Source organism: Dreissena polymorpha, chromosome 9 (genome assembly GCF_020536995.1).
Source record: "Dreissena polymorpha isolate Duluth1 chromosome 9, UMN_Dpol_1.0, whole genome shotgun sequence".
NCBI lineage: Eukaryota > Metazoa > Mollusca > Bivalvia > Myida > Dreissenidae > Dreissena > Dreissena polymorpha.
Window position 1 is genome coordinate 77,443,586 of NC_068363.1, and position 21,369 is coordinate 77,464,954.

Sequence of the window (21,369 nt, forward strand, 5' to 3'; positions counted from 1 at the left end):
CGCAAACCAAAAGTCTCCTCCGGTTTCACTGGTAGGGGACAATAACATTACCTTAAGAGTAAATAAGCCTTGCCTTGGAAAAACTGGGCTTTATGCATGTGCATTTAGTGTCGTCTCAGATTAGCATGTGCAGTTGACACAAAATTTCCGATTTAGTAGATTTTTGTTGAGAACAGACATTCTTTTAAACAACAACAAGGGACAAAATTGTCACAAAACCAGGTTTTCAGATGAAAAAAAAGTCTGATAAGGGAGACAATTAAAAATGTGTATTGTTAACCCCCTTGTGTAAAATTGACCTTGATTTCAATTAGAACAAGATGTGTTTGTGAAACACAATGTCCCCCTATATGTTGTTTGACCTTGAAGGATGACCTTGACCTTGTGAAGGATGACCTTGACCTTGACCTTTCACCACTCAAAATGTGCAGCTCCATGAGATACACATGCATGCCAAATATCAAGTTGCTATCTTCAATATTGCAAAAGTATTCATAAAATAAGTGATTTGGGCCACATATATTTGACCTCTGAACTTGAAGGATGACCTTGACCTTTCACCACTCAAAATGTGCAGCTTCATGAGATACACATGCATGCCAAATATGAAGTTGCTATCTTCAATATAACAAAAGTTATTGCAAAATGTTTAAGTTGGCGCAAACAGACCAACAGACCAACAGACAGACCAACAGACAGACCAACAGACAGGGCAAAAACAATATGTCCCCACTACTATAGTGGGGGACATAAAAAAAGTCTGATAAAGAGAGACAACTCAAAATCAAAATGTGCATTGTTACTGATTGTTCATAGTTACATAGTAGTTTCAAAATCAATCTATTTTTAGTTGTGTCGACCTTGACCTTGGAGATATTGGCGTACTTCTTTCGCGCCACACACCGTCAAATAATGGAGAACATATGTGCCAAATGATTTTAAAATGTCACAATGAATGACATAGTAATGACCCAGACAAGGTCATTTATGGCCATTTTTTACCTTAAAACTCAAATTGTGACCTTGACCTTGGAGATATCGACGTGATTCTTTCGCGCTACACATCGTCTAATGATAATGAACAAATGTGCCAAATGATTTTAAAATCTGACAATAAAAGACAAAGTTATGGCCCGGACAAGCTCACTTATGGCCATTTTTGACCTTCAAACTCAATTTGTGACCTTGACCTTGGAGATACGACGTAATTCTTTCGCGTGACACACCATCTAATGATGGTGAACAAATGTGCCAACTGATTTTAAAATCTGACAATGAACGACAAAGTTATGGCCCGGACAAGCTTTTCCCGCCCGCCAGCATGCCCACCGACATCTCCAATCTAATAACCAGTTTTTTCCTTCAGAAAACCTGGTTAAAAACAAGAGCTGTTTTTGTGAAACAATGCCCCCTACTGTGCTTTTAAGCCGCAAGGCAGCTATTTTAGAAACAAGGTTATATTTTGAATGTAAAGATCACAGTGACCTTGACCTTGACCTAGTTACCTCAAACCATGTTTGATTGTAGATCTCAATGATATGCATGCACATGTGAAGTTTAAAGAACATAGAACCAAGAGTAATCATTTTATGAGCAAGGTTAAAAGTTTGGGACAGACACAAACCTACAATTACAGACAGACACGCCAAAAACAATATACACCCTGATCATTCGCTCTGGGGGCATAAAAAACATAACAGAAGAAAGTGTTGTCCCTGATTAGCCTTTGCTGACTGAAAACGTTAATCAGAGACAACACTTTACGCACATGCATTAAGCCCTGTTTGTTTCCAGCTAGTCAAATTAATGTACACTCATTACAAATGTTGCACCTTGTCTGTGAAGCCCTCTAGGGGCACCGGTATTCCCCACTTGAGGTCACGACTGATGCACCGAGGTTTGAGCCCGTCTCGTATCCAGGACTTGGTGATCACCTTCGCATTGTTCGTCCACAATCCAGTCTGGAACACACTGTCCAGGTGGACTTGGAGCTTCGGCTCTGCCTGTGGTAAGTTGTATCAATTTTTATTTACGACTTTTGTCTGTGTTACAAAACAAACATTTTTCAAGCAAATATCAGTGACTTAGCTCTGCTTTGCTGCAATAGGTTCTCTTTAACGCTTTGAATCAAAGTTTGATGAGTTTGTAGTCCCTTAGAAAATCAAATTAAATGTACGACTTTTCCCACTAGACTCAAGTTTAAAAGGCTTAATTTTAAACCTTTGAACAGTGATGAGCAGCAAACAGCATGAAACCTGAACAGACTGCAATTTACTCACAGGCTGCTCTGGTTTCTGCTGGTTGCATACAGACATTTTCACCCATATTACGAGAAGGACAGGGTTTATGCAAACAAGAAACAAGCATCCCAATTGAACAGCATTCCCTACCTTGGGAAGATCCAGGAAAAGATGCTCACTGGACCGGACCTTTGGCCTGTTGCCACACAGTTTACATTTTGGGTTGATGAGTTCCACAGCGTTGATAAGCTTTCCGCAGGCGTCACACTGGTCTCCACGGGCGTCATCGTACTTACACATGGGACATGTGCCCTCCGCGAACCTGTCTGCAAGGAACCTGCCAGGGACGAGTGCAATTAGGTATTTATTAATGTATTTATTAGCATTGTAACTATTTATATTATTTATGTTGTTATTTCTATCATAATACTATTTTTTTAAGCATGTTTTTTCTTATTTCAATAATTGTATATTTTCTTATATGTATTATTAAAATTATATGTTCATAATCAATAACTAAAGATCTCAGGATATAAAGATCCTAAAATTCTTAAGATTGAGGACATCTTAAATATATAACAGCCATGAATAAAATGACTTTAAAACAAGAGATGTGTTTGTCAGAAATACAATGCCTCCTTCTGCGCCGCTTTGAAGCCGTATATATATTTTACCTTTGACCTTGAAGGATGACCTAAACCTTGACCTTTCACCACTCAAAATGTGCAGCTCCATGAGATACACATGCATACCAAATATCAAGTTGCTATCTGAAGCTACATAGAAGTTATGAGCATTTTTCGAATCCAAAACGCGAAACCTAAACACAAAGTGTGACGGAAGAACAGACTGACAGACGGACGGTCCGATCACTATATGCCCTCCTTCGGGGGCATAAAGTCTTCATATATGTTGGTGGCTTGATTAAGTGCCAATGACTTAAACAGCCTGTTAGAACATATGATTTTTGTTCAATAAGAGCCTCGTACTGGGAAAAATTGTGCTTAAAGCATGTGTGTAAAATGTCATCCCTGAGAATAGTTTAGCACAGGCTAATCAGGGACATTCTTCGCCTAACTTGATATGTTAGGAACAGACTTCCTTTAAAACAAACATACTATAAAAGCAAAATGTGTTGTACCTGATTAGCCTGTGCTGACCGCACAGGTTTAACTGGGATGACACTTAAGGTACATGCATTAAGCACAGTTTTCCCAGAATGCGGCGCAATAACATAGTCCTTGGTCCCTACCTATCACAGTTCTCACAGTGCAGTTGCTCCACACTGTTGGTCAGAACGTAGCCATTCTTGTGGAGGTGCCAGAATATGTCCTGCGCTATCCTGGAACATACATCAGTAATGTATAAATATGTCCTGCGCTATCCTGTAACATACATCAGTAATGTATAAATATGTCCTGCGCTATCCTGTAACATACATCAGTAATGTATAAATATGTCCTGCGCTATCCTGTAACATACATCAGTAATGTATAAACATGTCCTGCGCTATCCTGTAACATACATCAGTAATGTATAAATATGTCCTGCGCTATCCTGTAACATACATCAGTAATGTATAAATATGTCCTGCGCTATCCTGTAACATACATCAGTAATGTATAAATATGTCCTGCGCTATCCTGTAACATACATCAGTAATGTATAAATATGTCCTGCGCTATCCTGTAACATATATCAGTCATGCATCACAAACTGGACATTACTTTTGATAAAGCTATAGACTACACCCATATATGCATTACTAATTACATTTCAATTATTGTACAGAACATAGAAATTTAAAGCAGATACATTTGACATACTAACAGAGAAGGTAAGATAAGACAGACTAACACATCAGTACATTTTCTTAAACTTCATCCTTTCTCTTTAGTCTATAACAATTACCATGAGCAAACAAATAATAATTTCAGACCAATCCATACACTTTCTGCTGCTCTGTAGTAGTTCTGCCGAAGTAGTCAAAGTCAATATTGAACCATTTGTAGATGTCGCGGTGGAGGGCCGAGTACTTGTCACATATCTGCTGCGGGGTGAGACCCTCCGCTATGGCCTTGGTCTCCGTAGCGGTCCCATACTCGTCTGTACCGCAGATGTACAGCACGTTGTAGTTGCGCAGACGACAATATCTGAGAAGTTATTGGAAAAGCTTATGAAATTAGCAGACACAGTGAAAACTTCATCAGTAAAGTAGTTTGTGAAAATATATAATGCTAATTTTTTTACCTGTTTTCATAAAAATGCACAGGAGGACTCTTAACACACACACATTTAATGGAGAATAATAGGTTAGTGTTGATTATAGATCAGGGGCCGTATTCCAGTAGCTTCTTAAGTTTTCACTTAAGTTAAGAAATTTCTTAAATAAATTTCTTACGTTAAATTTGAAATGTCAAAAACAAATCACGAGACGCTTAGTATTTCTCTTTAAGAAATTCTTTTAAGAGTTAAAGGAGGGTAACTTAATTTTAAATATATGAGAAAAAATACACAGAGTAAAGAAACTTATTAAGTTTATGAAGCTACCAGAATTTAACTTAAGTGAAATCTTATGTTTAAAACAAGAGCACCGCCATGCGGGTGCAGACCGCTCATCTATTTTCTTTTTAAAGGTGAAGGGACTCTCATTTTCAATCACAAAGGAGGGAGGGGTGGAGTAAAGAGAGGTGTATAGTGTGGGGGTGTGGACATTTATTACATAATCTTCCAAAAATGCGAAAAAAAAACGCAAAAAAAAATAAAATTAGGGCGGGGGGGGAGTGGGGGGTGGGGGATTCTTGGGTGCGATGGTTGGACGGTATTTCAAACATAAAATAATAAAAATAAATATTTTTTTGTGTTTTTTAACCGTTCAAAAAAAAATAATTGGGGGGGGGGGGGTATAGTGTGAGGGTGTGGTGGTAATTTGTGAGATGATCTTAAAAAAAAAAAAAAAAATAGGGGGGGGATTCGGGTGGGGGGAGGGGGGGGGTGGGGGGGTGGGGGGGGGATTCTTGGGTGCGATGGTTGGACGGTATTTCAAACATAAAATAATAAAAATAAATATTTGTGTTTTTTAACCGTTTCAAAAAAAAATTGGGGGGGTGGGGTGCGGGGTGGGATGAGGGGGGGGTATAGTGTGAGGGTGTGGTGGTCATTTGTGAGATGATCTTAAAAAAAAAAAAAAAAAAAAATAGGGGGGGGGGGGGAGGGGGGAGAGGGCACGGGGGATGGTTTGGGTGGAGTCTATTGTGGTATGTCAGGTAAGAGTAGTTTTGTCAAAGTATCAATCAAATCTAATCATAAATAAAGAAGTTATGGCAATTTTAGCAAAATTTAATAATTTGACCTTGAGAGTCAAGGTCATTCAAAGGTCAAGGTAAAATTCAACTTGCCAGGAACAGTAACCTCATGATAGCATGAAAGTATTTGAAGTTTGAAAGCAATAGCCTTTATACTTAAGAAGTAAAGTGGATCGAAACACAAAATTTAACCATATATTCAAAGTTACTAAGTCAAAAAAGGGCCATAATTCCGTAAAAATGACAACCAGAGTTATGCAACTTGTCCCTTTACTGTACCCTTATGATAGTTTGCGAGTGTTCCAAGTATGAAAGCAATATCTATGATACTTTAGGGGTAAAGTGGACCAAAACACAAAACTTAACCAAATTTTCAATTTTCTAAGTATAAAGGGCCCATAATTCCGTCCAAATGCCAGTTAGAGTTACATAACTTTGCCTGCACGGTCCCCTTATGATAGTTAATAAGTGTTGCAAGTATGAAAGCAATAGCTTTGATACTGTAGGAATAAAGTGGACCTAAACACAAAACTTAACCAAATTTTCAATTTTATAAGTATAAAAAGGGCACATAATTCTGTCAAAATGCCAGTCAGAGTTACATTACTTTGCCTGCACAGTCCCCTTATGATAGTTAGTAAGTGTTGCAAGTATGAAAGCAATAGCTTTGATACTTAAGGAATAAAATGGACCTAAACACAAAACTTAACCAAAATTTTCAATTTTCTAAGTATAAAAAGAGCACATAATTCTGTCAAAATGCACGCCAGAGTTATCTAACTTTGCCTGCCCAGTCCCCTCATGATAGTAAGTAAGTGTACCAAGTTTGAATGCAATAGCATTGATACTTTCTGAGAAAAGTGGGCCTAAACACAAAACTTAACCAAAATCTTCAATTTTCTAAGTATAAAAAGGGCACATCGAGGGGTGAAAGCGAAACAGCTCTAAGTGACATTTTTTCACAAAATGACTTTTTTGTATCGCAACATCCATGCCCATCATGTATTAAAATATCTTAGTTCCAGGCAATCCAATAAAAAGTAAATTTGTCCTAAAGCTCTAACTGAAATTTAATTATTTTTTTAGTGCGAAAAGGCTCTATGTGCAGTGAAGTGCTACTTAGAGCTCTTTCGCCTTCAGGTTATTGATGTTAAGATAATTCTAAATGACATTTTTATCAATTATTGAGGAATATATTTTCAAGACATAATATATTTGTATTTGGAAAACCTCCTTCACAGATAATATTATGTAACTGATGAAAAATAAGAAAAAATATTGATAAAATATGCACTTAGAGACCTTTTTTGCACTGAATTTCGGGTATTTTTTCATTTTTCTTAATTATTTTGTTTAGTTTAACGTATTTGATAAACTTTTTAACAACATAAATATAAGGATTTTATGGCTATTTCAAATTATCTTTTATACATACCTGTCTATACTTAAAACTATAAAGCTAATTGAAAAATTGAAACCTTAGTTGCATAAAAGGTTGTTGAATTTGGAATGAATTTCAAGGAGATGTGATCCTTGTTTCGACCTCTTCCTAGTTCTGAATGTAAAACAATTTATTTTGTTACAAAACCAAGAAGAATAAACTCATTAAAGTGTGCTGTGTTTAGAATGTTAAGTTGTGTACTGGCAGGTATGTATATTAATATACATACCTGGTAATGGTTAAATGCCAGAATTACCTTTATATATTTCTATTTTATTCTCTCATAAAAAAAGCGTTCAGAATTATCTAGAACCTAGTTAGTTGTATACATAGACAGTGAAACATAACATTTCTCAATACATTAAAAATTAATACACATGAATGTTAATTAGTTGTTATTGTGGTATTTACAAACACTAATTTGTTTCTGAGGTGAGATGTGAATAAGTTGGTCGAGCCATGAATAACTTTTCTGGAAAGATGTAAATTCGTAGGAAACTGTGCTCATAACTCTGCTGCTATGATGTGACTTAGAAGATTAACATGCTGTTGAATTGTGATATGGTTGGTTACCATTCTAGTGATATGTTATTTTGTTGGTAACTGAGATGGTGAATTGTGGATCAGTAGTTAACCATTCTTGTGTGATGTGATTTGGTTGCTTTCTGTGTTGGTGAAATGAGAATCAGTAGGTAACCATTCTAGTGTGATGTGATTCGGTTGGTAACTGAGATGGTGAAATGTGAATCAATAGGTTACCATTCTGGTGTGATGTGATTCGGTTGGTAACTGGGATGGTGAAATGTGAATCAATAGGTAATCATTCTGTTGTGATGTGATTCGGTTGGTAACTGAGATGGTGAAATGTGAATCAGTAGGTAACCATTCTGGTGTGATGTGATTCGGTTGGTAACTGAGATGGTGAAATGTGAATCAATAGGCTACCATTCTGGTGTGATGTGATTCGGTTGGTAACTGAGATAGTGAAATGTGAATAATTAGGTAACCATTCTTGTGTGATGTGATTTGGTTGCTTACTGTGTTGGTGAAATGAGAATCCGTAGGTAACCATTCTGGTGTGATGTGCTTCGGTTGGTAACTGATATGGTGAAATATGAATCAATAGGTACCATTCTGGTGTGATGTGATTCGGTTGGTAATTGATCTGGGTAATTGTGAATCCATATGTATTATGTAAGCATTCTGGTGTGATGTGTTTCAGTTGGTAACTCTGCTTATGGTTGCTCATCAGTTAGTTTCTATTCTGGTGTGATGTGATTCAGTTGGTAACTGATCTGGGTAATTGTGAATCACCAGGCAACCATTCTGGTGTGATGTGATTCGGTTGGTAACTGAGATGGGTAATTGTGAATCGCCAGGCTACCATTATGGTGTGATGTGATTCGGTTGGTAACTGAGATGGTGATATGTGAATCAATATTTTACCATTCCGTTGTGATGTTATTCGGTTGGTAACTGAGCTGGTGAAATGTGAATCAATAGGTAACCATTCTGGTGTGATGTGATTCGGTTGGTAACTGATCTGGGAAATTGTGAATCAGTTATATTCAGTAGGTAACCATTCTGGTGTGATGGGATTAGGTTGGTTACTCTGCTAATGGATGCTCATCGGTTAGTTTCTTTTCTGGTGTGATGTGATTTGCTTGGTATCGGTGCCAGTGGATGTAAATCAGAACGTTACAATTCTGATGAGATGTAATCAAACAACTGAATGATGTCAATTTGTGAAAATTATGATATTTTGTAAATTTGCTCATTATTCCTTATAACAGTTCAGTTACCTATCTTAGTCACAATGCCCCTTCTAAAACTACTAGGTGTGTTATTTTTAATACAACGTACAACACCATGCTAATACTTATTATTGTAAATCGTTAAAAATATAAAGTTGTAAATTACTTTCCCATAACGTTCATTGTATAATGGACATGACTTAGGCCTATAAAATAAGTCCAAAATCTGCCAAAGTATTACTCAATTTAACAAATATGATAGAATATAGCAAAATGATAATAAAATCAGCATTGAATTCCTATAGGAGTATCAAGTAGGAATGAAAAAATTAATGGTCAATCAACACAACATTTACTATACTTTCGTCAAAGTGTATCTCGTTAATTTGTTTTTGTAAAACAGTACAAAATAAAAAAATCCATTCAGTGTTTTGGGACATTTGCTGGCAAACAATTGCAAAAAAAGTATTTAAGATAAAATAAGATTAATTGTCAATGTGAACTTTTTAGCACTATTAAATGATATAAGAACAGTATTTTTATGCTATCTGTTTAAAGCAAAACGGTTCTGAGTAACAATATTTCCAAATATATTTTAAAAAATACTTGTATTTAAAATGTTAAGTGTATTTAATTAAAAATATATGCAAAAAGTGAAAATTTCCAATACTTTTCAATTAAATTGATGTCACTTTGAAATTTTCACTTTGAACAATAAGTTGAAAAAAATATTTTTTTTAGCGCGAAAAGGTTTTAAGTGCCATTTTTTGCATTTTATTTACAATATTCGTCGTTTCAAAATTTAAAAAGAATTGCATATGAAATAAATACTGTAAATTGATCATTAAACGTAGTTTAAAAATCACTTAGAACTTTTTCGCTCTTAAATTTTAGTAAAAACAATATGAAATTTCAGTGCGAAACATGTCTAAGTGACATTTTTTCAAATAACTTCTTTATTTGTGAAAATACAAACATGTTTAAAAAAATGTGATTAGAGCAGACAATTCTCAATATAACTTTAAATTTTAAAGCCTTCATTGTTTTAATTGTTCTTCTGATACAGTTTAAACCTTCCCCTGAACATTTTTGAAAAATGCACTTACAGCTGTTTCGCTTTCACCCCTCGACATAATTCTGTCAAAATGAACGCCAGAGTTATCTAACTTTGCCTGCCCAGTCCCCTCATGATAGTAAGTAAGTGTACCAAGTTTGAATGCAATAGCATTGATACTTTCTGAGAAAAGTGGACCTAAACGCAAAACTTAACCGGACGCCGACGCCGACGCCAAGGTGATGACAATAGCTCATAATTTTTTTTCAAAAAATAGATGAGCTAACAAAAAAGGCGGAGATAAGAAAAACTAATGCGCAATATTTCAACTTAAGTTCTTTTTTAACTTAAGAAGCTACTGGAATACAGCCCCTGGTTTATCATACGAGGCTTTGAAAACAAAAAGCACGAGCTGGAGGAACATTAATCAACACTAATCTTTTGTTCTTTTATCCCACATTTTATTCAGTAAACCTTTTTATTTAAACAAAATTAGTTTAACTGGATAATTTTGCAGGATTTATGACATCATTTTGTCGAAAAAATGACATCATTTCATGCCGTTGTTTATAGCAGACATTTAATCAACGAGCTTTAATCAATCGAATTTGCTGTAAAAGTGGGATAAACTGTTTTCATAAAGCGTGACTCATATACATTATTGTGAAAGGTTTAATCAATTTATCATTAGCCTACACATATACTTGTGCGGCACAGTAGTTTCCTGTTTCAGGTGGAGAGTGTGTGGTATGCATGACTTGCATTAATAAAAACAATAGCTTTTTATAAATCAAAATATGCATACAGTAGGTTCATATAAATTAATCAAATATCAGGTTTGATAAAAATTGAAAAGAAAAAATGTTGGACACAGAGTGAGGAAAGAGCCAATGAAATCAATTTAAACGAAAGTCCTTATTGCAGAATTGCAATAGTTTGTTTATCAAATCTGGTCAAGATGTCACAATCATAAGCATTTTCATGTTAGTTCCGGTGGCACGGAAGATATGGTGTCTGCCTAACAATCAGAAAGTGGGTTGAGCGCTAGCATTCTCAAGATCTTTGTTTTAGACACAATTACTTATTTTACCCAGGAAACAAACTCAAGAGCATGGATGAAAGTTGTAAAATAAAACAAAAACAAATGCTCCTGAGAGAAAGTGATTAGGAATGTTTAATAAAGAGCACCACAACATAGTAAATAATACACTAACAAAGACATACCTACATTAATTGTATTAAATTGCATAACATGCTTATCAAAGTGCTTTATGTCATTCCTACTCAAATGTTGTTTGGCATTTGTTTCCAGCCGTTTTGTTTTGCCACAAACTACATATATGGTCCAAAAGCTCACTTGAGTTAATTGTACACAAATTGTGGGAAACTTGACATGGTGGCCAAGCATTGGATCACACTTAACACACCTTGCTGTGATATTGTTTACATAAAAATCTGATCCCGTTTAATCAATAATTTGATCATAATATGTGTCTCCATAAGTGATAACAATGTGTTTTTTTACAATTTGACATTGTGACCTGGTTTTTTACATACACTTTACTCATATTGTCAACATAACCATTATGACCAAGTATCGTCAGTATTAGTGAACAAGAAATATCTTTAAAAAAAGATAGGCAGCGTTGAATGTGGTAGGAGATGGTGAAAGGTAAAGACTTCAATGCATGAGATCAAAGATAGTGAATGTCTTTTTCTGTGCAGTTCTTAGCTGCATCACACGCAGTACGGGAGTTTTCGCAGCTTATTTTACATTATTACATATTGCTGGTCATAAACATATAGATACAAAACAGAACATCAAAACAAGAATGGAAGTGAAATTAAAACATATGAGTCAACCGGCCACACGCAAAGTATCCGTACATATTTTAAATATTTATATGCGCGTTCTTTGAACAAACCTGTTTTAGTGGTTTGTTGGGCATTGCTATTTGATACGATTATTAACAGTATCGAGAATCATCGCGCTCATGCTTAATACATTAGTCAATATGGTGGAACAATTCTTGATAAATTAATCAAAAATAATATTTATCATGGTATTGTTGAAAACACATTTAGAATCTATTATTGACATACCATAATTATATTGTTGAATATCTTCATTTAACATATTTCTGGTCTAAAGAAAATTCCAATTCACCTAGTTCACGCGATAGCGTCTATATTATATAACGATTGTTTTACTGGCCGCGAACTGAACCTGATACCTTTTTGCGGGTTGGAATGCGATGCATTAAAGTGAGGCTATGCTTCCACTGCTGGAACAACGGCTAAAATGTTTAAAACTTTATACTTTTACATGTTAAATGTTCAATTTCAAAAACAATTTAAAATGGTTTGGCCAAAACGAATAGCAGGATAGGGAAAAACGATACTTTTATGAACTTAAATATACTAGTACACAGACAGGAATATGAAAGTAATTACTAAATATGTGGACATAGCCTTTAAGTACAAATGCTCTAGCGCTGGCAATCCCCTGAAAATAAAAGGTGCACGCACAAACTGTATTGATGTCGGGTGTTTAGTGTAAAACTATCAAGTCTTTTCATTAGAGCTAAAATTGTGTCATGCTGATCCTCAGTAAAACAGTGTTACTTAGACGCATTCATGTTTCCAATGTTCTGGTGGTATGCTCAAATCTGCCAACAGACTAAATGAAGTGTATTCATTCGTGTCTAGCCGCGGGAAATTTTATTTGAATTTTATTGATGACCCAAGATGCACACAGCATGATGACAGACTCAGGAAATACATGCATACTGATCGAAATAACTCACTTCCAGCACTTCATGCTGACAGGAGCTAAAAATGTAATACAAAATTTGAAAATGCGAAAATGGGTCTAATGCCGTATGAATATGCTTATATTCTGGACACCCATTTTCACATGATGCAGCTCATATACAAATCAGAGCCTTAAATTACCCGACCATTTGTAGAATTTTGTTTTGACTTTGATCTGATGGAAGTATTTATAGTGTGTGAGTTTGAGGATGATGCTTTCGTATAATGTATTCCAAGATAATGCTTGTATTGTCCCATCATTTCAAAACAAGGAACCATATATTGTTGTACACAAATGACATACAATGTATTATTTTTTTAATAATTATGATATGGTTACATAGGGATGACCAAATTATTTTAACATTTGAATATTATATTGAATGTTTGCCATTCAAAAGCTCAAAAGCCATTCAAATATTCACAAATTTGTATTATTATTAAAAACCCAATAATTGTCCTTTTGTAAAAAAAAAATTGTACTAAACTCAAAGACATTGCTTTCGTCAAATACTACCAAATACAGTGAGTTCAATGAACCATATGGTCCAGTGTCAAATGTCAGGCTTGAATATCAAAGAAACACCTCGGTGTCAGTGGTCAATACTTATACACAATTATATATGACAGTAGTACACCTTGACAGTTAATAAATAACTAAAAATATATATTTTACAAGAGCACTGCATAACGGGTGCAGTTTTGAATAAATGAAAGCTTGTCAGAATTTTTTTTTTTTAGAGGTCACAGTGACCTTGACCTTTAACCTAGTGACCCAAAAAATGGGTGTGGCATGTATGAAGTTTCAAAGTTGTAGGTTGAAGCACTTTGATTTTAGAGCCAATGTTCAAAACCATAACAAATGTGAAGGTTTTAGCATGACGCGGATGGCGGACTACGAGCTGGCTATGAAAAGAACTTGTGTTTTCTCCGAAAACAGCCAAGCTAATAAAATCATGACCCACCCAAAAATAAAAAGATGTGTGTAATATTCAGCCATTTTAGCTCCGAAATTTTGCTCAAAAGGATTAATTAACAGTACAAATGTTTATCTCAGTGTTTCTCGATTAAAATTCAAGTGTGGCGTGTTTTAAACTTGTTTAATATTATAAATGTACTTTGTACAGGACTGGCAGCTGTTTTATAATAAGAAAGCAGAAAATTCAAATGAATAAACATCATACAATGTTGTTGGAAATTTGATACTTTAACACACACAAAGAGTGTCTCCTGGTCACCAAGTAGTAAACACCAGTCTTGTAATAATTAAAATATGTTATAAAAACATAATGAAAGGTTAAGGCAAAATAACACAAATGAAAAAAATAAAAACACATGTTATTGTCATTAACAAAAATAAAATGTAACAAGGGCTGTTTGTAAAACATGCATGCCCCCATATGGGCTGTCAGTTGTAGTGGCAGCCATTGTGTGAATCCGTTTTGTGTCACTGTGACCTTGACCTTTGACCTAGTGACCTAAAAATCAATAGGGGCCATCTGCCAGTCATGATCAGTGTACCTATAAAGTTTCATGATCCTAGGCCAATTTATTCTTGAGTTATCATCCGGAAACCATTTTACTGTTTCGAGTCACTGTGACCTTGACCTTTGACCTAGTGACCTGAAAATTCATAGGGGTCATCTGCCAGTCATTATCAATGTACCTTCAATATACCTATGAAGTTTCATGATCCTAGGCGTAAGCATTTTTTAGTTATCATCCGGAAACCATTTTACTGTTTCGAGTCACTGTGACCTTGACCTTTGACCTGAAAATCAATAGGGGTCACTTGCCAGTCATGATCTTTCATGAAGTTTCATGATCCTAGGCCTACTTAGCGTTCTTGAGTTATCATCCGGAAACCATCTGGTGGACGGACCGACCGACCAACGGACCAACTGACTTGTGCAAAACAATATACCCCCTCTTCTTCAAAGGGGGGCATAAAAACAATGATGGAAGAAATATGTTCAATACATAATAGTTATGTATCTATGTTACTAAATATTTCTAAGAACAGAAGAAATAGTGACAGTTAAAAATGAAATGAAAATATAAAATCTCTCCTAAACTGCACTTTGCATTTCATTATACTTTGCAGAAGAATTACGTAAAAATATCGTAGATCATTACAAATCACCTTAAGTAAATCATTAAATTTGATGAACATGCCAGACAATTTTAAGATAAAGTTTAACGCTAAAACAATACACTTATTATATGCAATTCAAATTAAAAAAACAACATACAAGCAATAAGATTTGATTCCTTGCTACAGATGATAGCATGATTTAAAAGTGTGTGTCAATACAATAAATCCAGAAAGAATAATGCCATCAAACAATTCAACTAAATCCATGTTGCCAAGAAGTTTATTGTGACACAACTTTTTCAAACAAGTTCATGATTAAACTAGAGCTTTGTCACAGGCATGACGAATACCCCCACATGCCGCATTGACACAGAATATTTTGCATGTTGTCTTCACAAAAAACAGCGGACACCATGCTTAATGTTTAAAATGCACTAAGTGACCCTGTGACCTAGTTTTTGACCTGGCATGGTCCAAGTTCGAACTTGACCTACACATCATCTTGATACAACTTCTGACCAAGTGTGGTGATGTTCGAACTTGGCCTTAAGATCATCTAGATAAAACTTCTTAACAAGTTTGGTTAAGATCAGATGAAAAGTACTTGAATTAGAGAGAAGACACCATGCTGAATGTTAAAAAATGCAGTAACCCCGTGACCTAGTTTTTGGCCCGGCATGGCCCATGTTCAAACTTTGCATAGAGATCATCTAGATAAATCTTCTGACCAAGTTTGGTGAAGATATTGGATGAAAACTACTTGAATTAGAGAGCGGACAACATGATGTTTAAAACGCACTAAGTGACCCCGTGACCTAGTTTTTGGCCTGGCATGACCCATATTCAAACTTGACCTAGACATTATCTAGATACAACTTCTGAACAAGTCTGGTGAAGATGGGATGAAAACTACTTGAATTAGAGAGCAGACACCATGCTCATGTTTAAAATGCACTAAGTGACCCCATGACCTAGTTTTTTACCTGCTATGACCAGTGTTTAAACTTGGCTAAGAGATCATCTAGATACAATTCTGACCAATTTTGGTGAAGCTCAGATGAAAACTACTTGAATTAAAGAGCGGATACCATGCTCAATGCATAGAGATCATCTAGATAAATCTTCTGACCAAGTTTGGTGAAGATATTGGATGAAAACTACTTGAATTAGAGAGCGGACAACATGATGAATGTTTAAAATGCACTAAGTGACCCCGTTACCTAGTTTTTGACCCGGCATGACCCATATTGGAACCTGACCTAGACATCATCTAGATACAACATTTGACCAAGTTTGGTGAAGATCGGATAAAAACAACTTGAATTAGAGAGCGGACACTTAATACGGACCGACGGACAGACAGACAAGCTCACTATTATATACCCCCCTAAACTTCGTTTGTGGGGGTATAACAATCGGTAGCAACAAAATACATCATCCATATGAGTTATGTGATGTGTTTAGTGTCGCCATGAATTCATAATTAAAGCACACATTCCAAAATATTTGGTAATGAAACTTGTGAAACAAAACTATTGTACGCTAAAAACGATGATTTCGTTATCATATAGTCTCAATGGTCCCACAATGATTGAGGCTGTGCTCCTGTTGTAGCAGACTGACAATGGGTAGCTAAGTCCACCACTACTGGTAGCGCGAGTTGCCAGCTTCTTCCTGCCTTCACAATCAAGCTGTAGGATAGTGTTAGAAACCCCTACACAGACCAGCATCTGTCCCTGAGCTGTCACATGTATACCTATTGGCTCTCTTAGGTCTGGGTCTGTGAATGTTTGTAATGAAACTTGTGAAACAAAACTATTGTACTTTAAACACCAGGATTTTGTCTGTATTAGCTTGTCCCACAATGATTGAGGCTGTGCTCCTGTTGTAGCAGACTGAATATGGGATATTATATCCATTCCTCTGGGTAGCAAGAGTGGACAGCTTCTTCCTGCCTTCGCCATCAAGCTGTAGGATAGTTTGGGATGACCCTCCACAGACCAGCACCTGTCCCTGAGCTGTTACATGTAAACCATGTGTCCATTGTAGGTCTGGGTCTGTGAAGGTGCAGAGTACACTACCATCTCTGGCCAGGGTGAGGACCTTGTGATGGACACTGTTGGTGACAAATATCTTGTCACCTGTTTGATTCACTGCACAATTCAATACTGCAAAGAAGAATAGTATCAATGTAGTCAATTTTTTACATAACAAATATGTTCACAAAGACACTTACGTCTTATTTACTTTTTTTTCAAATTTATAGAGTATGATTTTTTAACTATTCAGCTACAATTAAACATGTATGAATGCATCATTATTTATGCTGAAACCCCATTATGTACAAATTTATAACATTTTCACAATAATACATGTGGTTTCTGAGATACAGAGCGTACGGACATAATTATAATCATGGCGTTATTTTAAATTGTATTTAATATAGCCTTAACTTTAATACAATAAAGAAACAAGTTCCTATCCATGTAATGATACTTTGCAAAGGATAGACTTTAATGTATGGCAGTTTTCATTAAAATATATTGCAAAAATCAAGTAATTAAGTTCATGATTTGCAAACATAATTATATCAGGAATAATTAATTAAATTAAATAAAATTGACATGTTAACTGTTAAGTTGAAAAATAATTAATACATTCCAAATAACATCTGGATATATGAATCATTGTATTACCTGTACTATAGCATGATGTATCCTCATACAGTTTTTTCATTAAGTCTCCTCTCATAGAATACTTGTAAAGTGCAGTGCCAGAGGTGAGATACAGGTCCTTTTGATCATGAGCAATACCATAGCACTCATGTTGAAACTGTAGCTTTCTGCCCTTAACCAGCCGTCCACCATTTACTGACACAAACTGAACCTCATGTGTCTTGTCCTTATTCACAGTAACAGCTACTTCACTTGATGTGATTTGACACATGTCACTTGGTAAAGCATTTAAATCACAGTGTGCCACCACCTTGTATTGCTGATCTAGTAGCTTAACACATTTATTACCATTATCTGCTACAAGGATCTGATCACTGGAGAGAACACAGATGGCAGTGATATAACAGTTACATGAATCACTTGGTATTCTCACATTATACTCTGACTTTCCTTGCACAGTGAATACCTGATCTGGGTAACTGAGCACAATCCTCCCCAGGCCTGACAGTGTAGAGACAAACTGTTCAATATCCATGTCAGCCTGGAATGTCACTAACCTTTCTGCCTGAACTGCATTCTCCTTCAGATAAGTTTCAGACTGCCTAATTTTTTCCAGACATTTCTTACTTGCAATAAATGCAAGTTCTGCTTTGCCCTTATCAACAATATCATGAATGGCGTCACTGAGTTGTTTCAATTCATTTTTAAGCTTGCTGCAATTGTCCGAATCAGTCTTGAAAGAAGCTTTCAGATTAGCCATCATATCATCTAGTTCTTTAATTGTGTTCTTTTCAATCTTGTCTAAAATTGCATTTATTTTCTGGCGTGTCTGACGTATTTCATGTAAATGTGTGTTGTATGAGACCTGCGAAGACTGCATGTTGGTGCTCCAATCGTTCTCCAGTTTCTTCAGAGTCTCCAGAATAGTTTGAATCTTTTTTGATACTTTCTGTAAGTCTGGTGGAGGTCCTTTGACTGACTCGGATATCAGGGTTACTTTAGCACATTGTCTGGAAGGAAAACAATACTTATATATTTGTAGGTTGCTTTTAATGGCCATTATGAACAAATATAGCTGAGCTTTGGTTTATCAGATGTCTTCTATTTTTAAAATGCTCTTTTCAGGTATTCTTAGATTTGGAATGTATTCATTTTAATACAGGTACCAAAATACACAGAATTATTATTAGTTTTTATAATATTGTAATTTTTTCATATTATTCACATTCACACAGAAAGTTAATAATTATTTATTATTATTTTATGCTTTCCTAAGGTTTTTAAAGAAATATCAGTGAATTAAAACTGATATTTCACTGTTTAAAAAAATGAAAAATAACTGAAATTTATCAATAATTTTCATTATTTGAACGGAACTATTTATAGATATCTTTGGTTTCCCCATTGTGACCCCTAATGTTACCAAGGGCGATAACGCTGCATTGAATTTTTATAAAAACGCACATATGAGCTTCCATTGAACTTACATGATGTAATAACATTTTGGGGCACCCAACGGGGAATTATATTGTCCAGAATTAAAACAAGAATATCAGTGAAACTGATGGATGCTCCCCGATGATGCGCTTTGTCAATCTATGTGTCAATAACCACCTAAAAAATATTTTATTGGACTTGGTGACCTTGACCATGACTCCAGTGACCTCAAACCTCATTAAAATGTAGAGGCCCATGCTAGCTAGGTACCTTAACATGCCAAATATGAAAGAGATCGGTAAAGTATTGAAGTTGCTATGAGAAACTGTAACAAAAGTGTGATTGAAAAATCTATTATTAGCCTCGATGACCTTGACCCGAGTGACCTCAAACCTAATCAAAAGGTAGAGGTCCATGCAAGAGATCGATAAAGTATTGAAGGTGCTATGAGAAACTTAACAAAAGTGTGACGGAAAAAACTATTATTAGCCTCGGTGACCTTGACCCCAGTGACATCAAAGCTCATCAAAAGGTAGAGGTCCATGCAAGGTACCTACATGCCAAATATGAAGGAGATCGGTAAAGTATTGAAGGTGCTATGAGAAACTGTAACAAAAGTGTGACGGAAGGAAGTAAGGAAGTATGGAAGTAAGGAAGGAAGGACAAACTGGCAACTATATGCTCCCCGAAATTTTTCGGGGAGCTTAAAAATACAACAAGATGCGTTTGTGAAACACAATGTCCCCCTATATGACGTTTGACCTTGTAGGATGACCTTGACCTTGACCCTTCACCACTCAAAATGTGCAGCTCCATGAGATACACATGCATTTTAAATATAAAATTGCTAGCTTCAATATTGCAGAAGTGACATTACATGAGCAATTTTGACCCATATATTTGACCTTGAAGGATGACCTTGACCTTTCACCACTAAAAATGTGCAGCTCCATGAGATACATATGCATGCCAAATATCCAGTTGCTATCTTCAATATTGCAAAAGTATTCATAAAATTAGCGATTTGGGCCACATATATTTGACCTCTGACCTTGAAGGATGACCTTGACCTTGACCTTTCACCACTCAAAATGTGCAGCTCCATGAGATACACATGCATGCCAAATATCAAGTTGCTATCTTGAATATTGAAATACTGCAAGTGTACATTAATGAGCGATTTTGACCCATATATTTGACCTTTGACCTTGAAGGATGACCTTGACCTTTCACCACTCAAAATGTGCAGCTCCATGAGATACATATGCATGCCAAATATCAAGGTGCTATCTTCAATATTGCAAAAGTTATTGCAAATGTTAAAGTTGGCGCAAACCAACCAACCAACCAACAGACCAACCAACCAACAGACCAACAGACAGGGCAAAAACAATATGTCCCCCACTACTATAGTAGGGGACATAATAATTATCAGTTGTAAGCATAAAATAAAAAGAACATTTATAGAATATCAATTTTAATTCACTCATGAATTAATATCGATATTCAACCAAATCCAACAAATATCCTCTATATGATTGATCTAAACAATGAATGGTCTACAGTTTGGTCGCCAGTAACGGATCTTTCCCAGTAGCGGATCATTTTTCGGAAACATTCATTCTATTGCTCTTACCCTTATAAAAATGACTGATCAAACTGTATTTTCAACGAGAATAATCATTTTTCTCTTGAAATGTATATTTTCTTTTCCCAGTGATGACCTAGTTATTTTTATATCGTGGATTGCATATCAACATGTACGCACCGTGTTTACAAAGTGAGCCTCGTTCTGGGTATTGAGAATTTGAAGAAATGCTTGCCATTAATTTCATTTGAACTTTTCCATCAAAATCCTATTATCATTCGAAAGGTATGTTATGAAAGAATACATTAACATAAAATTTATCACATAAGCTGCTATTTAACAGTTTTTACAGGCACTTTTTGAAACTCAAGTGAAGTCGCCAATAGCGAATCACGTTCAGCAATATGGCGGAAAAAGTTGGCTATAATGAAGTGGTCATCTCAAACTTCGTTTTAGATGTCAAATTATATTTTTTACGATATGTTTGTACGGTTTCAATGTTGCACATTATCCAATTCTTATCAAAATTTTAAATACAGGTTGAGAAAATTTGGAAAATTATTATTTATAAAGTTATATAGATTTACTGAGCATATCAACTGAAAAATTATTTTATAAATTCATTCAACTCAATTTACATGTCAGCATTTTTATTTTTCAGGAAATACGTTAACAAAACTGGTACAAATTTTCAAGTTATTTATTCATCAATCATGTTTCAATTCATTTACATAATAAAATGAAAACATATTAAAAACTAAATTACACAATATAAACTTAAAGAATAAACAATAATAAAACAATAAAAACAAGAAACCGTCGGAGACGGGTGATGCTCCCCAAAGGTTTTTTTTTGTCACAATATTGCACTATATATTGAGATAAAAGGAAACGTCTTGAGGGGCATAACTTTGGACAAAATAATACGATGGATGGTTTAGCAACTTGAAAATTTCAAAGGGCCAT

At 35.3% G+C, this 21,369-nt stretch overlaps 1 protein-coding gene across 33 annotated transcripts in view; it reads right to left on the bottom strand.

Moving 5' to 3' along the window:
* LOC127846667 (methionine--tRNA ligase, cytoplasmic-like) overlaps positions 1-21,369 on the bottom strand; it is a 168,699-nt gene that overhangs the window by 114,881 nt on the left and 32,449 nt on the right. For 23 of the 33 annotated variants that reach the window (XM_052378149.1, XM_052378148.1, XM_052378150.1 and 20 more), the window contains exons 9-12: positions 4,190-4,393; positions 3,493-3,582; positions 2,391-2,577; positions 1,833-2,003 (exon numbers count right to left, since the gene is read on the bottom strand). The exons of 1 other annotated variant lie outside the window; for it this stretch is intronic. In XM_052378149.1, the coding sequence (XP_052234109.1) occupies positions 1,833-2,003; positions 2,391-2,577; positions 3,493-3,582; positions 4,190-4,393 (652 nt within the window). The remainder of the gene's footprint in view (positions 1-1,832; positions 2,004-2,390; positions 2,578-3,492; positions 3,583-4,189; positions 4,394-21,369) is intronic. 9 more of the 33 variants (XM_052378146.1, XM_052378141.1, XM_052378144.1 and 6 more) reach the window with 3 other exon arrangements.